Source organism: Erigeron canadensis, chromosome 5 (genome assembly GCF_010389155.1).
Source record: "Erigeron canadensis isolate Cc75 chromosome 5, C_canadensis_v1, whole genome shotgun sequence".
NCBI lineage: Eukaryota > Viridiplantae > Streptophyta > Magnoliopsida > Asterales > Asteraceae > Erigeron > Erigeron canadensis.
The window spans coordinates 6,376,679-6,394,649 of NC_057765.1; the positions used below are offsets into that span (position 1 = coordinate 6,376,679).

General features: G+C 33.7%; 1 protein-coding gene across 1 annotated transcript; it reads left to right on the forward strand.

The window, feature by feature from the left end:
- The first annotated feature begins 13,289 nt into the window (after positions 1-13,289).
- LOC122601088 lies at positions 13,290-16,258 on the forward strand. Its single transcript, XM_043773861.1, has 8 exons — positions 13,290-13,513; positions 13,601-14,199; positions 14,489-14,635; positions 14,709-14,715; positions 14,767-14,819; positions 14,914-14,948; positions 15,048-15,379; positions 15,497-16,258. The coding sequence occupies exons 1-8, from the start codon at positions 13,298-13,300 to the stop codon at positions 16,049-16,051; spliced, it is 1,944 nt and encodes a 647-aa protein (XP_043629796.1). The 5' UTR covers positions 13,290-13,297; the 3' UTR covers positions 16,052-16,258.
- The last annotated feature ends 1,713 nt before the right edge of the window (positions 16,259-17,971 follow it).

Below are 17,971 nucleotides of genomic sequence, written 5' to 3' on the forward strand. Positions count from 1 at the left end.
TAATAATTATAACCAATAATAAAGAGTTAGTTTTATAAAACTTTGAATTCCATTAGAATTTCAAACATTCCATCCATTATGTTAAATTCCTTCAAATGATAGAATTTGAAGAGATCCAATTATAATTCTTTGCGAATCAAATAGTTCATGAAATAAAATTTAAATTTCATTTTTACAACCAACAGTATATTTAGATTTTAATTCCATTAATTTTCAAAGAATACTACGAACCAAACATACCTTAACGATAGTGGTACAAATGTGAGTTGTCAAATAATCTGATCGGATTCTACTTTAGTGTTGAATAATAACTTGTAAATCTTTAGTATTATATAAAGCAAACTTTCTTTGCCTTTTATGATTTTTTAGCTTTTAAAATCTAAAATGTTCTTTATAAAGTAACCAACATTATCAATGAGTTTTTCAGTGAAATTAATTTATATAATATTTACCTCTGAATTCTTATAATAAGTACAATATTATTTTTCATTAATAACTTTCATTACTTACTGCTGACACCGGTCGCAACCATCATCCTGTTGCGGTGTTGCCGCTACCACCATTACTTTTTCTCCAAATATTTAATTTTACTTGAATTGTCAATTATCAAAATTAACATAAAAACATTTCGCTTGTTAGTTAAATCAACTTTCGGTAAAAAGTTTATATAATTATAAACAAAGAAAAAGTACTGCTTATGACTTATTCTAACCTAAAATTATTTTTTTTATCCGTAAACTAATTTTTTTTTTGGCGATCTGAGCTTTTCGTGAATAAATCTGATCGAAGTATTTAGCTAACCAAACTTTTGTTGCCAAATAAAAGATGAATTATCTGGCCAAACTTTTTTGTCAAATAAATATAGATTATCTAGCTAACGCGAAATAATATTATGTAGCCTGAAATATAGACGGGAGAAATTTGGAAGGTGCATGAGTTGAGAGCTAGACTAGGGCTGCCCAAAAAGAATTGCACATATAGTTAGGCGGTCAGTTCCTATATTTGGTAAAGAATTATGCCACATTGTCTAGTTTTTTTACATTAATTAGTAATACACACAAAGTCGGTTCATACGAAATTATTTGGTAAACATATAGTTAGGCGGTCAGTTCCTTATTTGGTAAAGAATTATACTCTTTATTAAAAATTATCCACCCCTTCAAAATGGAAAGTGTTACAAGAAAGTTACATGCAAAATTATTAAACTGCCCTTAATAAACATCCCACTATGGAATTGTTTTATAAATTACTAAATTTGTCCTTAATGAATTAATTTGCATCCTAAACCCTTATCTTGGTAATTTACATTCTAAGTCCTTAACTTATAAAATATTTCTATCATCTTAACATCAACTTACACCATTCGACACCAATTGTCGATGTCACCACCATCACGCGTCACCAGCACCACTTACCGCCGTCGCCGTTACCGCCGCCGCATTGCACGAGTACCATGCTCGTTCCATTAATCACAAGATAGTCATGTGAATTAAGATGTTAGATAATAGGCATTACCGTTAACAAAATGTGTGTGTGAGAGAGAGAGAGAAGGTTTAAAACGTAGGGAAGTGGGAAGAGGTAAAAGGGAGGCGTTTCAAAAAGAATTCCAGGAACGCAAACACTAATCTGATAACCAAGTTTTATGTCTAAAACATCCCTGATGGGTGCAGACCATGGGATTTAGCTACTTTTCTTCAGGGTTTTGGGATATCAGAGGGGTGTATATCAATGAACAGATTAAGCGGAAGCAAATTTTAGAGAGAATTTAGAGATATGGGGGAATAATATCTCATTGAATTAGTTTAAATGAAAATGATTTTGCAAGATTAAGTAATGAAAGTAACTGCGTAAACTAACTCAAAAACTAGTTTACATATCTAGTCCCTATAATTACAACTTGAACAAAACTGAACAAAGCTATCCAAACTAAAACTATACACTATACATTCTATATACCCCCCTCAAGTTGGAACTTCCTTCAATCTTAACTTGTGACTTAATATTTGTAACATCCCAAACTTTTAATTAACGGTTGACTTGAGTCGTTAAGTCAACACTTCGTGTTCATTAAGTCTCTAAGAGATTTAATGACTATATGTGTTTAATGTGTCATATGTGAGCTATTAATGCCTTAATGATTTATATCTTAATGATTTTAAGACGCATAAGATGTGTTTAATGTGTTGTAAGTATACCCGATAGGTGATTTTAGCCTAATATGAGTCATAAGGAAGTCCAGGGACTAGTTTTGACATAGGTGGAAACTTAAAAAGGGATTAGGGGTTATATAGGCCCTAATTACCATCACAAGTCAGTTTCATCTTCAATTTTATCAAACCCTACCCGCCCCTTTGTCTCTTGAGCAATCCTAGTGCGTTTCTTGCGATTTCGGGTGGACTTATGATCAATCGATGCACGTATTCGATCCGTTAATCCTCCTCCAAGCTAAAGATGGTAATCCTTGCTTATTATCACTCATTTTCATCCTTATAATTCGCTCATACCTGGACCTACTGAGTAATGGTTGATTGCAATCGTTTTTGTGGTTATATTTGACGATTTTGGGTCATTCGGTGATTGTTAGTGCAATCAATATGTATCTTGAGATTTCCTACAGGTATGAAGTTGTTTCTAGTGTCATTTTAATGTCCAAATAGAAAAAATATAGGGTTCACTTCTGGTCTTGAGGTTTGATTTGGATTCGATTGCGTTTGTGAGTCGATTTAGGTCATTCGGGTGTCAAATCGATTGTAAAAATGAGTATAATGAATCCATGAATCAATTGATGATTTCATAATGATAACTAAGTCATAATTTTATGTGTATGAACTATAGAGGTTATGGTGGCTTGACATGGATATTTGATGGTGGAAATTGTTTGCAAAACAAAGGGTTTATTAGGTCTGAAAGTTCAGTCATATTGTAAAAATCATATCTTCTTTATATGAACGAATTAGGAGATGAATCTTACATTTCTGAAAACCTCTATGTGTTCCCTAAATTCGATATGCGCAAAGTTTCCTGTAATTTTGCCCATAAATATGCGAAAAACGTCGAGATCTAAAACTAGTCAGGTTTCGGACGAATTCTGCACACTTGTCTTGTAAACGTCATAAATCATTTATTAGAGAACTTCAAGAATCAAATGTTATATTTCTGGAAAGGTCTTTGAATTCCCTACATTTCATAACAACTAAGTTTTGACTCATTTGGTCGTCTAAAGGTTGAAAGGTCGCCTGCAAGTGAAGGGTGTGATTTTGGAAACTGAACTCGACAAGACCACTAGTGGGCTCGACGAGCTCGTGGTCAGGTCTCACTTTTGATGCATTCTGGAGCTTGAACTCGACGACACCACCCCTGGGCTCGGCGAGATCAGTTGGCAGAAGGTTTCTAAGCGCGTTTAAGTATCTAATTGACTTATATATCCATCCTTCTTGTAATATAGGTTATTGGGAGCGCTTAGCAAGCACTATAAGATACTCTTAACTCGTTGGTAAGCTATACCAAGGTAAGATACACTACTTTGACACGTTGAGGGTTCAATAAAAACATAGTTTACATATAATAACTTCCCCTAATGATATCTTGTTTGCTTGTGGGTATTCGGGATTACACGAGAGGTGATGTGGGCTATGTATATGCATACTGAAGCCTTGCTACCCCAAAGTTATGTGACGTTATGATATGATGTGAAATGATATGAAATGCTTTAAGTTTTTATGAAATACGATATGTAATGAACTATGTTATGCAATGGAAGATGATATGTAATGATATGCTATGTAATGTCTTGAGATGAATTGAAATGTAATATATGTTGATGATATGTGAAATGTGCATGATTACATGGCTTGTTCATCTAGTTCACTAGACTTATTAAATTTCCATGACACATGCATGTTTAAAGGCCAAAACGTAAAAGATGAATATGTGATGATGTTTAGGTAATGTGGACACCTAAACTATATGTGATGTAAATCGAGCACACAAATTATGTGGGAAATGTTAAGCTTATCCCGTGCTTGCTCTTGCCCGCCGGGTGCGTATATGTGGTTGCTTGGGTGGCTCCTTGCAACATAATTAAGTGGGATGAGTATGTCCCGGTGTCGTGATTACCCACCAATGTCTTTGAACATACGGACTACTCTGGGATTGGCTTGCCTTTCCTTAACGACATTGATGTACAGCCGTAAAGTTTGTCCATCTAGTCGGGTGTGACTTATGTCACACTTAATGAGATGTATATGTTACATGATGTGTGTGACTTATGTCACAATTCCAAAGATATTATATGATATGCGTGACTTATGTCACACTTGCAAATATGATATGTGAAAAATATATGAAAGATGACTAGGCACATTTAGGGTGGTTCATCCTATTAGGATGATGTTTGATGTGATGATATGTTATGTGAGATTAAAGGTATGACGTTATTTGTGCCTTAACGATTCAGATGATTTTTCTATAAAGTTTTAAATGGACAAATGTTTTATTAATGATGTGTTATCTTACTTAGCTAATTCGTTAGCTAACACTTACTCTTTCAACATGTGTTGTGCCCTCAGGTCCAACAATGGTGAGCAGGTAGATGTGAGAAGAAGTGAGGCATGAGTAGATGATCTTGAAGCTGGCTGTAGTTTACCCATAGTAGCTGCTTGCATTAGATATTGATTTACAATTAGACATTTATGATTTGCATTTACTATGTTGTTGGTTGTTTAATGTTGGGCAACTGACGGATTTCCATTTAAACTCGTTTGATGATATGGCTAGTAACACCAATTATTAAATGAACCAAACGGTTTTGTTAGTTTGGACTTTTAACGTTTAGTTCCGCTTTCTTTTAAGGCCGTTAGGCGAAAGGTTTTGGAAATCCATATTTTTAAACGACGAGTGTTACAATATTGAATGTTAAGATGATCCCAAAGCTTTTGTCATCAAATCAGTAAGCTGTAAATTCGTTGGGATATAAGCAGTTTGAAGAAAAACATCCTGAACCTTATCTTTTGTAAAATGACTATCAATATCAAGGTGCTTGGTTCGTTCATGATAACAACGATTAGCTGCAATTTGTTGTGCAGTTTTGTTGTCACAAAACAGAGTCAGTGGTATCTGAACATCATTGTGTAAATCTTTTAGCAAGTAAGTCAACCAAATTAGTTCACAAGTTGTGGCTGTCATGCTCCTGTATTCAGCTTAAAAAGAGGAGCGTGATACAGTGGCTTGTTTCTTTGTCTTCCAAGAAACCAAAGAGTGACCCAAGAAAATACAATACCCTATGAGTGATTTCCTTGTCATAATGCAAGCGGCCCAATCAGTATCACTAAAACCAGTCACCTTAAGGTTGGTCTGTACAGGATAGAACAATCCCTTGGAAATGGACCCCTTTAAGTACCTTAATAACTGCAAAGCAACTTTCATATGGGGTAATTTTGGACTAGAAACAAATTGGCTCAAATGTTGTACTGTATATGAAATGTCAGGTCTTGTCATAGATAAATATAACAATCTGCCCACCAGTCTCTTGTATGATTCGGGATCATGTAATAACTCCCCTTTATCAAGAGAAACATTCAAGTGACTTGGTGAAGGAAAAGCAACAGGCTTAGCACTAGTAAGCCCTGCATCTTGCAGTAAATCCAAGGTATATTTCCTTTGATTTAAGTAAGTACCATAGGCAGTCCTACATAACTCAATGCCCAAAAAATATCTTGCTAATCCCAAGTCCTTTATGGTGAATTTTTCATCAAGTAATTTCTTAGTGGTTTCAATCTCTATTTCAGAATTCCCTGTGATCAACATGTCATCCATATATACTAACATAGCATTAAATCCAAAGTCATTAGCTTTGACAAATAGGGAATAGTCATGCTTAGATTGAACATAACCCATGGAGAATCAAGAATTTACAAACTTGACCAGCTTTAGTAATCAATACTCTAACAGTTAATTTACATATCCATTGCCTAGAAGCCTGCTCAATCCATATAAGGACGTAGTTAATTTACAAACTTGACCAGGCAAAGCTTTTGTGTAACCTTCAGGAGGTTTCATGTATATTTCTTCATCCACATACCCATGCAAAAATGCATTATTTACATCCAATTGATGTAAGGGCCGATTCTTAGAAGTAGCAATAGCAATCAATACTCTAACAGTTGCAGCTTTAGCAACTTGAGAAAATGTATGCTTATAATCAACACCTGGTTGTTGATTAAATCTTTTTATAACCAGTCTGGCCTTATGTCTCTCTATAGAACCATCAGACCTATATTTGATCTTGTAAACCCATTTGGATGAAATTGCCTTATGTCCCTCAGGCAAATTGGTGAGAATCCAAGTTTCATTTTGTTCCAGGGCATCAAGTTTCTTATTCATGGCTTCTACCAACTCCTTTTCTTTAACAGCTTGATTGTAACTGGAAGGCTCTATAATGGATAGAACATGTGCCAAAGATGCCACATAATTTTGATCATATCGATCAAAGTCAGAAGACTTAAACAGGGGATACATCACTATTGATTTATGTCATGTTGCAAAAGATGCAAAAGAATTCCTTTGTTTTGGTACAACAAAATCTTGTAACCAATTTGGAGTAATTGTAGTCCTACTGGATCTTCTTAAAGGAGGATTATTAACTTGTTAAGAACCACTAGGTTGAACATTAGAATTTTACAGAACGTCTAGAATGTTTTCCACATGAATGGGTATACTAGGTGTATTATCACAAACTCTAGTACAAGTCTTATACTCATCATCTCTAGTAGAAAAAATTAACCATAAAAGATGATCCTTTATTTGTCTTATCCAAACTAGAATCTTGATTTTCCTTAAATGGAAAAATATTCTCATGAAAAACAACATCTCTACTTGTAAACACCTCTTTAGTAAGCAAATTATACAAAAGATCCTTTTTGACCAAGTGGATATCCAATCAACACACATCTATCACTTCTATAATCAAATTTGTCCTTATGAGGCTTAATGATGGCAGCATAACACAAACTGCCTATTACTCTTAGATTCTCACAACTAGGTGGCTCACCATGCAATTTCTCAAAAGGTGACTTCCAATTTAAAATCTTAACAGGCATTTTGTTAATCAAATATGTTGCTGCCAATATACAATGTCCCCAAAATCTAATAGGTAACAAAACATTAAATTTCAAGGCCCTAGCAGTTTCTAAGAGATGCCTATGCTTTTTCTCTACAACCCCATTTTGTTGGGGTGTGTAAACCATGAAATTTTGATGAACAATGCCATGTTTTCTAAGTAAATCCAAGACCTCCCTGTTCACTATTTCAGTTCCATTGTCAGATCTTAAGAACTTTGGTGTTTTTCCAAATGGATTTTGAATATTAAAAAGAAAGTTGGACATAATTGATATGACTTGATTTTTTGTGTGTATCAAATAGGTCCAAGTACATCTACTAAAGTCATTTACAATGGTGTAAACATACTGAGCACCATTTAAAGCAGGTACTTTATAAGGACCCCAGAGATCAACATGGATAAGCTCAAAAGGAGTTGAAGAATGAGATTGACTCCTTGGAAAGGGCAATCTATGTTGTTTAGATAACAAACATGTATCACAAAACAAATCAGAAATATTCACATGTTTATAAGCATCCACATGAATCATTTTAGACATAGATGTATGACCCAATCTAGCATAAAACAAATTAATTGAAACATTATTAGAGGTTTTGGCAACATTATTGACAAAAGTATTGATCAAAGGAAGAACTGAAGCCGAGAAATTTGGAGAAGGAAGGCTTTCAAATGGCTTGCACACATAAAGCTTCTTGTGACCTTTTTCAACTGTCACCAACTGGTTAGTGGAAAGGTCCTGAAAAGCAAACTAGGAAGGACCAAAAATAGCAATCAGAGGCTTAGAATTTAACAATTGACCAACTGACAACAAATTTAGCTGAAACTCAGGGACATAAAACACATCAGTGAGTGTCAAAGGGATTAATTTTGACCTGACCAACTTTGGTAACAAGCTTAATACTACCATCAGACAATTTAACCATAAAAGGAACAGGAAGGATTCTAATGGCTTCAAGTAAATGTAAATGAGGAGTCATGTGATCAGTGGCACTACTATCAGTTACCCAGTCTTTTTCCATGTCAATGTACACATGACAAGCTAAAGCATGCAATCTTTCATAAAAAGACATATCAATACCTGCATGTGGCTTAGAAGTACCAACATCTGAGTGTTGACAATTTCTGGTTGCTACCTTTCAACATTTTCATCATCTCAGCACACACTGCTGCCACCAAATTCTGATTAAATTCACCTTTCATGTCACCTTGTAGCTCATTCTCATAAGAATGATCAAATGGTGAATCATTGGTGCCAAAATCAACCCCTACCTGAGCAGCCATTCTACTTCCTTTCTTATTCTTCTTCCCTTTATACTAGTCAGGATATCCCAATCTTTCAAAACATTGCTCATAAGAATGACCATCTTGTTTACAATAAGTGCAATTCTTCACCTTAGATCGGTCACCATTCCTATTATCTCTTCAATAACCTTGTTTAGCATTGTTTTGATTAGCAAAATAGGCTGAAGGATCAGGCACATTAGTGGTGACCTGTTTCTGTTTTTCAACTTGTTGAACAAGAACTACATCAAAATAGAATTTGGTTTCTAACAAACTCAAAACCATCATTCAACCTCATCAAGAACTGCATCAATTTAGTCCTAATTTCAATTTCTTGATATTTCTTAGTAATACCACAACCACATTCTTGCATCTTTCCACAAACCCAATTAGGAATACCAATTAGACTAGTCAATTCATCCCAATATCTTTCATTTAATTATAATAAGCAACAACAAAAAAATCTCCTTGACTAATTTTATTGAGTTCCCTTTCTACTTGATATATGAGAGGTTCATTGCTCTGTCCATACCTTTCTCCAATCTCCTTCCACAGTTCTTAAGCAGACTGAGCATATAGGAAAGCTTCAGCCAATTCAGCAGTCATAGAATTCAATATCCAACAAGTGACCATGTAATCACACCTAGTCCATCTTCCAAAATTACCATCTGTAACTGCTGGTTTTGGAGTAGAACCATCAATAAACCCTAATTTGAGTTTTGCTCCTAATACCATTTTTATTGTTCTGCTCCATCCAAACAAATTACCTCAATTAAATGGAGTGTTGGTAAGCATCATGTCAGGATGATCAGAACTTGCCAAGAAAAGCGGATCATTATTCATGGAAGAGGCTAGGTTTTCAACAGAAGTTCTTTGAAAAGAAGATTCTGGAGGAGTAGTTTCTAATTCAGTAACTGTCATTTCTTAATCAAGAAAATATCAACAAATTCAAAATTTCACAAGAAAATGACCTAGAATTTTAATCTTTCAATCAACCGATTTCAATCACAAGTTGAAACAGGAATTATCTAAAAATTGAAGTAAATCGATTAAAAACGCCAGCAAGAACGATCGAAACAAGAAAAATGACCTAATTCGATCAATTTCTGATTCAATGATCGGAAAAAATGGCTAAATCGATACTTCGGTGACTTGAATAACAACCGGAATGGATCAAAACGAGCAATTTATGTGCTTTGATACCATATGAACAAATTAAGCGGAAGCAAATTTTAGAGAGAATTTAGAGATTTGGGGGAATAATATTTCATTGAATTAGTTAAAATGAAATTGATTTTACAAGTTTAAATAATAAAAGTAACCGCCTAAACTAACTCAAATACTAATTTACACATCTTGTCCCTATAGTTACAATTAGAACAAAACTAAACAAAACTATCCAAACTAAAACTATACATTCTATAATATCACGAGGAGGAAGAACAAGGACGGAGATAGATTTGGTTTTATAAGTTTCAAAGGAGTCAAGGAAGTGAGAGGTCTAAATATGGCTAAAAAGTGTTGTAGAAAGTTATGTTTTTCATTTCAGACATTTATATAAATTAAAATTTGGAGTCAGATAGTTTTGTGTTAAAAAAAGAATAAAAATTTATATATTTAGAAAGAGACATGCCCTTTAATGTTCCCAAACTTTATCAAATAGATATTCGTCAAAGGAAAATATTAGTGGTGAACATAAAGTGAGTTCATTCCGTTAAAATAAACACGAGATAGTCATGTCGATTGTAGTGCACTAGTGCTAGAAAATAGGTCCCGTGCCAATAAAAGATGGCATGATGACATGAAAGTTTTATAAAGGTTAATTATGCATTTTGGTGAATTCAACAGGGCTTTTTCATAAGATAGCTTCATCCTATCCAACAAACAATAATGCTATTTTAAGATGCTTTATCTCTATTATCTGGGGTACTTTTTTTTTTTTATTGTATCATTTAACTATCCACAACAATTTATGTCATACATTTTTCAATAATATCTGTGCATTTATTGTGTATGGTCTAAAGTGTTATAAAGATAAAACTGCCCATTAATTAAAACTAGACAGAGATAAAACTTATTCAAATAGTTCTTTTATTTGTATAGAAACTTATTCAAATAGTTAATTTAGTATAACAATTTACATTTTACACTGTTGTATGTCATACAGTAATATATGTACATTTTTTGTGTATGGCTAAAAAATATTGTAAAATATTGTCACCGATTATTTAGATCTAGACAGGATAAAACTTATTTAAATGGTTCATTTTTATTTTTTAAAGCATTTAGGAAGATGCTAAACAAACCCTTGAGGTTTTACCTAACATGTATAAAAAGATTATACATTTCCATATTAAAAGCTTACTCTTGAATTTATGGTAATTATACAACTAATTAATACCTAAAGCCTTAGAGCTTTATTTAGCAAAACACATAATTAATATACATGCTAAATCTAGTAAGAATAATATTACACTGACAAGTGGGGGTTAGTGGCCCAATAATTCTATTCCGTTGATAAATTTTTCCTTTATTATTCGTTTTCCAATTTTCATTGATTCATACTGTTGCCATTTTGTAAAGAGCAACAACCTTATAATTAACGAAACATGGGCCACACTGGAAAGCCTTAGCTAATTATGAGCCACAAGCCCATATATGTCCCTACAAGCTACACCGTTAAAAAAAAAAAAGTGAAAAACTACAGATAAATGTGGATGGAAATAGTTTATATATATATATATATATATATATATATATATCCTTAATAACTAGGTAATTTTTTAAAATAATTTTATATAGAAAAATCGGATAAACTTTTATCAAATATTCAATTATTATAATATAAAAAAGTTACATAATATGTAAAATGTTTCTGAATTTTTTTAATTGAGAAACCAAATCTAGTGTTGGCAAAAAGAATAGTTTGAAATGAGAAACTAAATTAAGTGTTAAAAAAGATGATAAATAGTCTAAATTTCTAATCTAGAAACCAAGTAGTCTAAACTACTCAATCAGTGATATGAGTAATAGTTTGAAGGAAATAAATACTCTAAATTTATTTTCGACTTTACTAGTAAGTATTTTGAACTTTAAATTAAAACTAAAGGTGGAGATTAAAAAGTGATTTTGATCTTAACTCATGATTTTAATATAAAGATTAATATCTTCAACTTTACTAGTAAAGTTAGAAATAACTTTAAAATAACTTTAGAGTTTGATTACATTGCTCTGTTGTAAAATATATTTATGTTATTGTATGCTAACAAACACGTAATTAATTCAAGTGTCTCAAGATAAAGAGTTAATTTTTTATTCATAGATCCCCGTCCTGGATTCTCATATTGTATTGGAAATGTTTACTGAAAAGAAAAAAATCAAACGAATATTTATCATTGTATATACGACTTTTTTTATTATGCTATCTGCGATCGGATAATAGCTAATTATTAATTTATTTTGACACTTCTGGAAACTTTTAGGGTGCGTTTAGTTATGGAAAACAACCATTTTTTTCTATTTTTGTTTTCAAAGAAAACATGAAAAACAAAAAACGCGTTTTAATCATAGTTTTCTAAGAATATTTTCAAAGAAAATAGAAAACAATGTTTTCTACTTTTCAATGGAAAATTTGAAAACAACTTTTTCTTGTTTTCTATTTTCCGTTTTCATTTTCCACTACCCCATCCCTTTCCTCTCACATCCCTAACATGTTTTATAGTTTTCTAATTAAAGTTCGTTTTCAAAAAATTTATTTGTTTTAAAAAAATAAAAACCCTTCTCATTTTTCAGAAAATTAAAAATGAAAAATCATAAAACATTTTATACAACCAAGCGCCCCCTTAATATTTGGAAAAACTTTGCGTTCTCAAATTAGGTTGTTAACGAGTCCAAATTGTTCCACCGTGCTCGCGTGCAGATTTCGAGTTTTAAAAAAACCCCGCTAGAGGTTTTTGGAAATTTTTCTGAGTTTATTTACTTTCAGATGTGTATATTACTTGGGGGTGTTTGGTTCATGGAATTCCTGGGAATTTGAATCCCACACTTTCCTATGTTTGGTTCAACAAAAGGATGGAATTGGAATTTAGAATTTTTCATCAAATTCTTTAAATCAATGAATTCCTAATTCCATCCATATATCGATGGAAAGCTTATGAATCCTTTGGAGTTCAGACAATAGACCAAAAGCCCCTCCCACCACAAATGAACCCTAGCTGCAACATAATTCCATCATTTTCAAAACCTTCACCTACCTGATCTAGATCTATATTGTTCTTCCAAAAGGTAAATATTTTTTCATCTTCTTCAAAACCTTCTTCTTCGTAAATCTCTCTCTCTCTATATATATATATATATATATAAATCCGTATATATATATAAATCTGTCATTGATTTTCATTTCACCTCTTTTATCATCATGGAATTGTTAAGTTAAGTTTTAATTATTAATAACTTGTTATGCTAGTATATATGTCTCTGCTCTTTTTTTTATTATATCTATACATATATACACACATACTGTTAAATGGGTATATGTAAAACCAGTTGTTCTTCAAGTGTAATATATGAAAATTTTATGGACAGGACATGGCATGGCTTAGTTTAACAGCCCGAAAACGTAAGCAAAGAAGACAAACATTGATTCTAGCTTGGTGGAATCAAGTGAATATAATTATTTGTTGGTTTATTGTATGTCTTTACATGTTGATTATTGAATACCAAATTGATAAACCATGTATTCGATACACTTTGTCAAAAATAAGTCGACACTCAATTTTGAATAGATATGTTTACGGGAACGATACTTTAGCAATATCAAATATTAGGATGACTCAGAGGTGTTTTGAGAAGTTGTGTGGCATGCTTATAACATTTGGTGTTTTAAAAGCAAGTAGAAATATGGATATAGAAGAACAAGTTACTATTTTTCTTCATATGATAGCTCATAATATTAAGAATCGTGTCATGATAAGCAACTTTCATCGTTCGGGAGAAACAATTAGTAGAACTTTTTCCCGAGTTTGCAATGCGGTTATCATATTGCATTCACGTTTGCTAAAGAAACCCGAAGCCGTTCCTGAGAACTCCACAGACCATAGATGGAAATGGTTCAAGGTATATGTATTCATCATATTAAGTTATTAACTATATATATGTTAGTAACTTGCAACATATAATAACCTGTTTATTTTTTTCTTTTAGAATTGTTTAGGAGCTTTAGACGGAACATACATACAATGTTTAGTACCAATCGGGGAGAGGCCTAGGTATAGAACAAGAAAGGGAGATATCGCCACAAATGTGTTAGGCGTGTGTTCACAAGATATGCAATTCATATTTGTCTTACCGGGTTGGGAAGGGTCTGCAGCTGATGGTAGAGTCTTACGGGATGCTCTTGATCGTCCTAATGGATTAAGAGTTGCTAGACCCGGTTACTATTTGGTAGATGCTGGATATACAAATGGAGAGGGTTTTTTAGCCCCTTATAGAGGACAAAGATATCATTTAAATGATTGGAGTGATGGACACCAACCGACTACACCAAAAGAATTCTATAACATGAGACATTCATCCGCAAGAAATGTAATAGAAAGATGTTTCGGGCTTTTGAAAGGAAGGTGGAAAATTTTAAAGGACAACTCATTTTATCCTATCGATACGAAGATTAGGATCATAATGGCATGTTGTCTCCTCCATAATTTTATAAGACAAGAATTAGAAGATGACCCGCAAGAAATGGAAGATGTTGTAGATGAGGGAACCGGAGATGGAGCTGGAAATGGAGATGGATATGGAGAAGAGTATTTGAACCATTTATGTAGGTTGTGATTTGAACCATTTATGTAGGCTGTGATTAAACCATTTGTGATGTTGCTTTGTTGCTGCTGTTATTAGTATTATGTGAACCTTGTATTCTAAACATAATTTATAATGTTTTATTGTTTCTGTTTTTAATTTTTTACTGTATTTATGTATTGCTGTTTCTGTATTATTGTTATACCTTTGTTCTGTTTTGCTGTTTCTGTTTTTAGTGCAGTTTGAGTGTTATTTAGGCTATTTGTAGTGGAGTTTGAGTGTTGCTTTAATTAGATTGTTTAGGGCTGGTTATCCTGCAAGTTTTATGCAAGTTTTAAGCTGTTCTATGGCTAATTTTATGCAAGTTTTATCCTGCAAGTTTTATGCAAGTTTTAGGCTGTTTTTTCTGCAGTTTTGGGCTGATTTTTCTGCAGTTTTAAGGTCTGTTCTATGGCTAATTTTACTGCAAGTTTTAGGCTATTTTTTCTGCAGTATTGAACTGATTTTTCTGCAGTTTTGAGGTCTGTTCTATGGCTAATTTGACTGTAAGTTTTTGGCTGTTTTTACTGCAGTTTTGGGCTGACTTTTATGCAGTTTTGAGGTCTGTTCTATGGCTAATTTTACTGTAAGTTTTAGGCTGTTTTTACTGCAGTTTTGGGCTAATTTTTCTGCAGTTTAGGACTGTTTTTACTGTAAGTTTTAGGCTGTTTTTACTGCAGTTGTATGGCTATTTTTGATGCTGTTTTTACTGCAAGTTTTGGGTTATTTTGCTGCAGTTTTGGTTGCTGTTTAGTGCAGTTTTTTGTAACCTGTTTTTACTGTTAGTTACAACTGTTTTTACTGCATAATACAGGTATGACAAGTCAAAACAAAACCTATCGGGGATGGACGAAAGAAGAAGATGCAAAGTTGGTGGAAGCTTTACTAACCATGGTAAATGTAGGAGGATATAAAGCCGATAATGGCTTTAGATCAGGGTATTTAACTCATCTTGAAGCAACCTTGAAAGTATCGCTTCCTGAGTCGGGTCTTTTGGGTAAACCTCACATTGAATCAAGAATAAAAACAATGAAAAAAGATTGGCAAGTTGTATTTGATATGTTGAATACAAGTGGGTTTGGTTATGATAAGGAGAACAATTGTGTGACCACGACATCTCCAGGAGTATGGGATGCTTATCTTCAGGTATTACCTTGGTTTTATTATTATTATTAAGTTGTTTACAATTATAATTGGGTAGTAACATGGCAGATTTGATATATATATATATATATACATATTTTTTGTTTTAATGTGATATAGAGTCATAAAGGGACATCAAAATGGAAAAATAAAAAGCTTCCACATTATGAAGATTTATGTATTGTTTTTGGAAAAGATCGAGCTCAAGGAAATAGAGCCAAGGTTGCTACCGAGATGGAAGAGCAAGTGAATATTGAGGAACTAGAGGAAGACTCGCATGATAGTTTTGATGAAGCGATGGAAGGTAGCCACACGACACGTACCACCACAAGTGTTCAAGTTGAAGAAGTTTCAAGTGTTCCTAGTAAGAAAAGGAAGAGCACATCTCAAACAACTTCTATGGTTGAAAGTTTCAATGATGCGGTTATGTATTTTGGTGAACGTCTCAAAGAATCATCGGCGGAATTGAGTGAAGGTATAAAACTTGAAGTTGAACTTAATAAAAAAACCGCTATGCTAACGTTGGAGCTTGAAAAAATGACATCACTATCTCAATTGGAAAGGTTTAAGGCAATTCGTAAAATGAAAAGTGATCATGATAGTGTACTTACTTTTTGGGATTTGAAGGAAGAAGAAAGGGAGGATTGGGTACGGTTTGTGATGTCGGAAAATTAAGAAAATGGTTAAGGTAATATAGTTTATGTCGAAGTTAGTGGTACTTATTTTGAAGCTTTTGGATGTACGGTTTTTTGAACCAATTGTAGTTTGAAAAAGACATGGTAAGTTGTAATAGTTGGTTTGTTTGGAACAAATTCGATGCATATTGTGGGATTTGTTTGTATGAATGGTTGTAGTGTATGACAAATGAATATTAATTGTGAATTACATATGAATTAATTAAAGGGTATTTTTGTCATTTGACATAAATTACATTCCAATTCCTTTGATAAATTTTATTGAATTCTGCCAACCAAACAGAACACAGATTTTAAAACATTAAGATTCCAATTCCATTGACAGATTCCAATTCCTTCAAAAACATTCCGCGAACCAAACACCCCCTGAGAGTTGAGACGATGTGAAAAATCCACTAATAACGAGTACACATTCAAATAAAAGTACCATATTTTGTATAGTCTCAATTATAAAAGTTTATTAGACTCATTTCTAACAGTTTCGTCGTTTTTATTCCTCGGTTAAAAGTGACACTATTATCACAACCTTGTTGGTTGTCTCATCAGTATTAATGTGCCAGATAATTGACAAGCGCTTGTGGGTCACGGTTAGTTTCTTTTGGCATTGGGTAACACCACCAGGTCAACGGTCAACCCCACCAGGGTATTAGCGGCGACGTTGCCGCTAATAGTGGGACCCCCGACAAACTGCAACGCTGCCTGACAGACCACTACGGTTGAATGCCACGTCACCACTATTTGCGGCGAAAATAGTGGTAACGTGGCATTCGACTGACATCTCGGGAATGGTTATTTGCCATACTTCACCGACTGACATCTCGGGAATGGTTATTTGCCATACTTCGATAGGATCAAAAGATGGCAGCCCATAGGAATCATCGTTTTCAAACACTATATATATAATCGTCGTTTTCAAACTGAATCATTGTATATTTCGAAAAAAAATTTCAAACATAGGAATCATCGTTTTCATTACATATTTGTAGTTGCTGGTATTGTGTATCTTTCCTTTTCAAGCGTATTGTTTATATATATATATATTATGAAGATAGATATAGATATTATACATATGTGTAAATATATATATATATATAGTGTGGACACCATCAATAGTTAATGAGCTAGATTTTTACTTGAATTGTTTCAGATGGATAGTTTGCAGGATATTTGGGCAGACCCAGAAAACGTACGTATTGAAGTGCCGGATAATGTGTTTGAGCAACCTGATGCAGACGGTGAATTTGAATGCGAAGCTGGGGACTTTGAAACTAATGAGGTGTTCGGTTCCTTTGTAGAATTGACGGAGTGGGCTCAAAGAACAACAATGGATTTGGGTTATGTTCTAGTCATACGGTGGACGAACAAAAACTCAAAAGAGGTGGTCAATAAAGTGACACTTATATGTCACCACGGTGGAGCGCGCGATGCAAGGTTAATTGGCCCACCCAAACGGTCCAGTAAGATAGGTTGTCCCTTCACTTTAATAGGCCGCCATGGGCGTGATGGTGGTTGGAGGTTAACCGTCAAGGATTGGAGACACAATCATGATCCAACTACCGATCTGCAAGGGAATGAGTACGCGAGACGGATGACGGATGAAGAAAAGGAATATGTGGGGACCCAATCGGGTCGCGGTTTGTACCCACATCAGATCCTGGTATACCTCAAACTTGAATTTCCGGGAAACCTGACTCGGAAAGGAGACATTACCAACTTCCTGAAATCGAGACGGAGGTCGGGCCAAGCAGGGCGTACTCCAATGCAGGTACAAACATTAAATATTATATTGTACTACGTTGTTGGAAGTGACTTACTTACTATATCTTGGTCACTTTTCGCAGGTTATGTTCTCACTGTTGCAGGAGAAAAGGTACTTTTACCAGTTCACGACAAATAACAA

Bases quoted from the DNA above. Each gene is read 5' to 3' on its own strand.
- LOC122601088 (XM_043773861.1), top strand. From the start codon at position 13,298: ATGGATATAGAAGAACAAGTTACTATTTTTCTTCATATGATAGCTCAT. The intron at 13,514-13,600 runs GTATATGTATTC...TTTTTCTTTTAG, and splicing joins ATAGATGGAAATGGTTCAAG to AATTGTTTAGGAGCTTTAGA. The intron at 14,820-14,913 runs GTAAGTTTTAGG...TTTTTACTGCAG, and splicing joins GTTCTATGGCTAATTTTACT to TTGTATGGCTATTTTTGATG.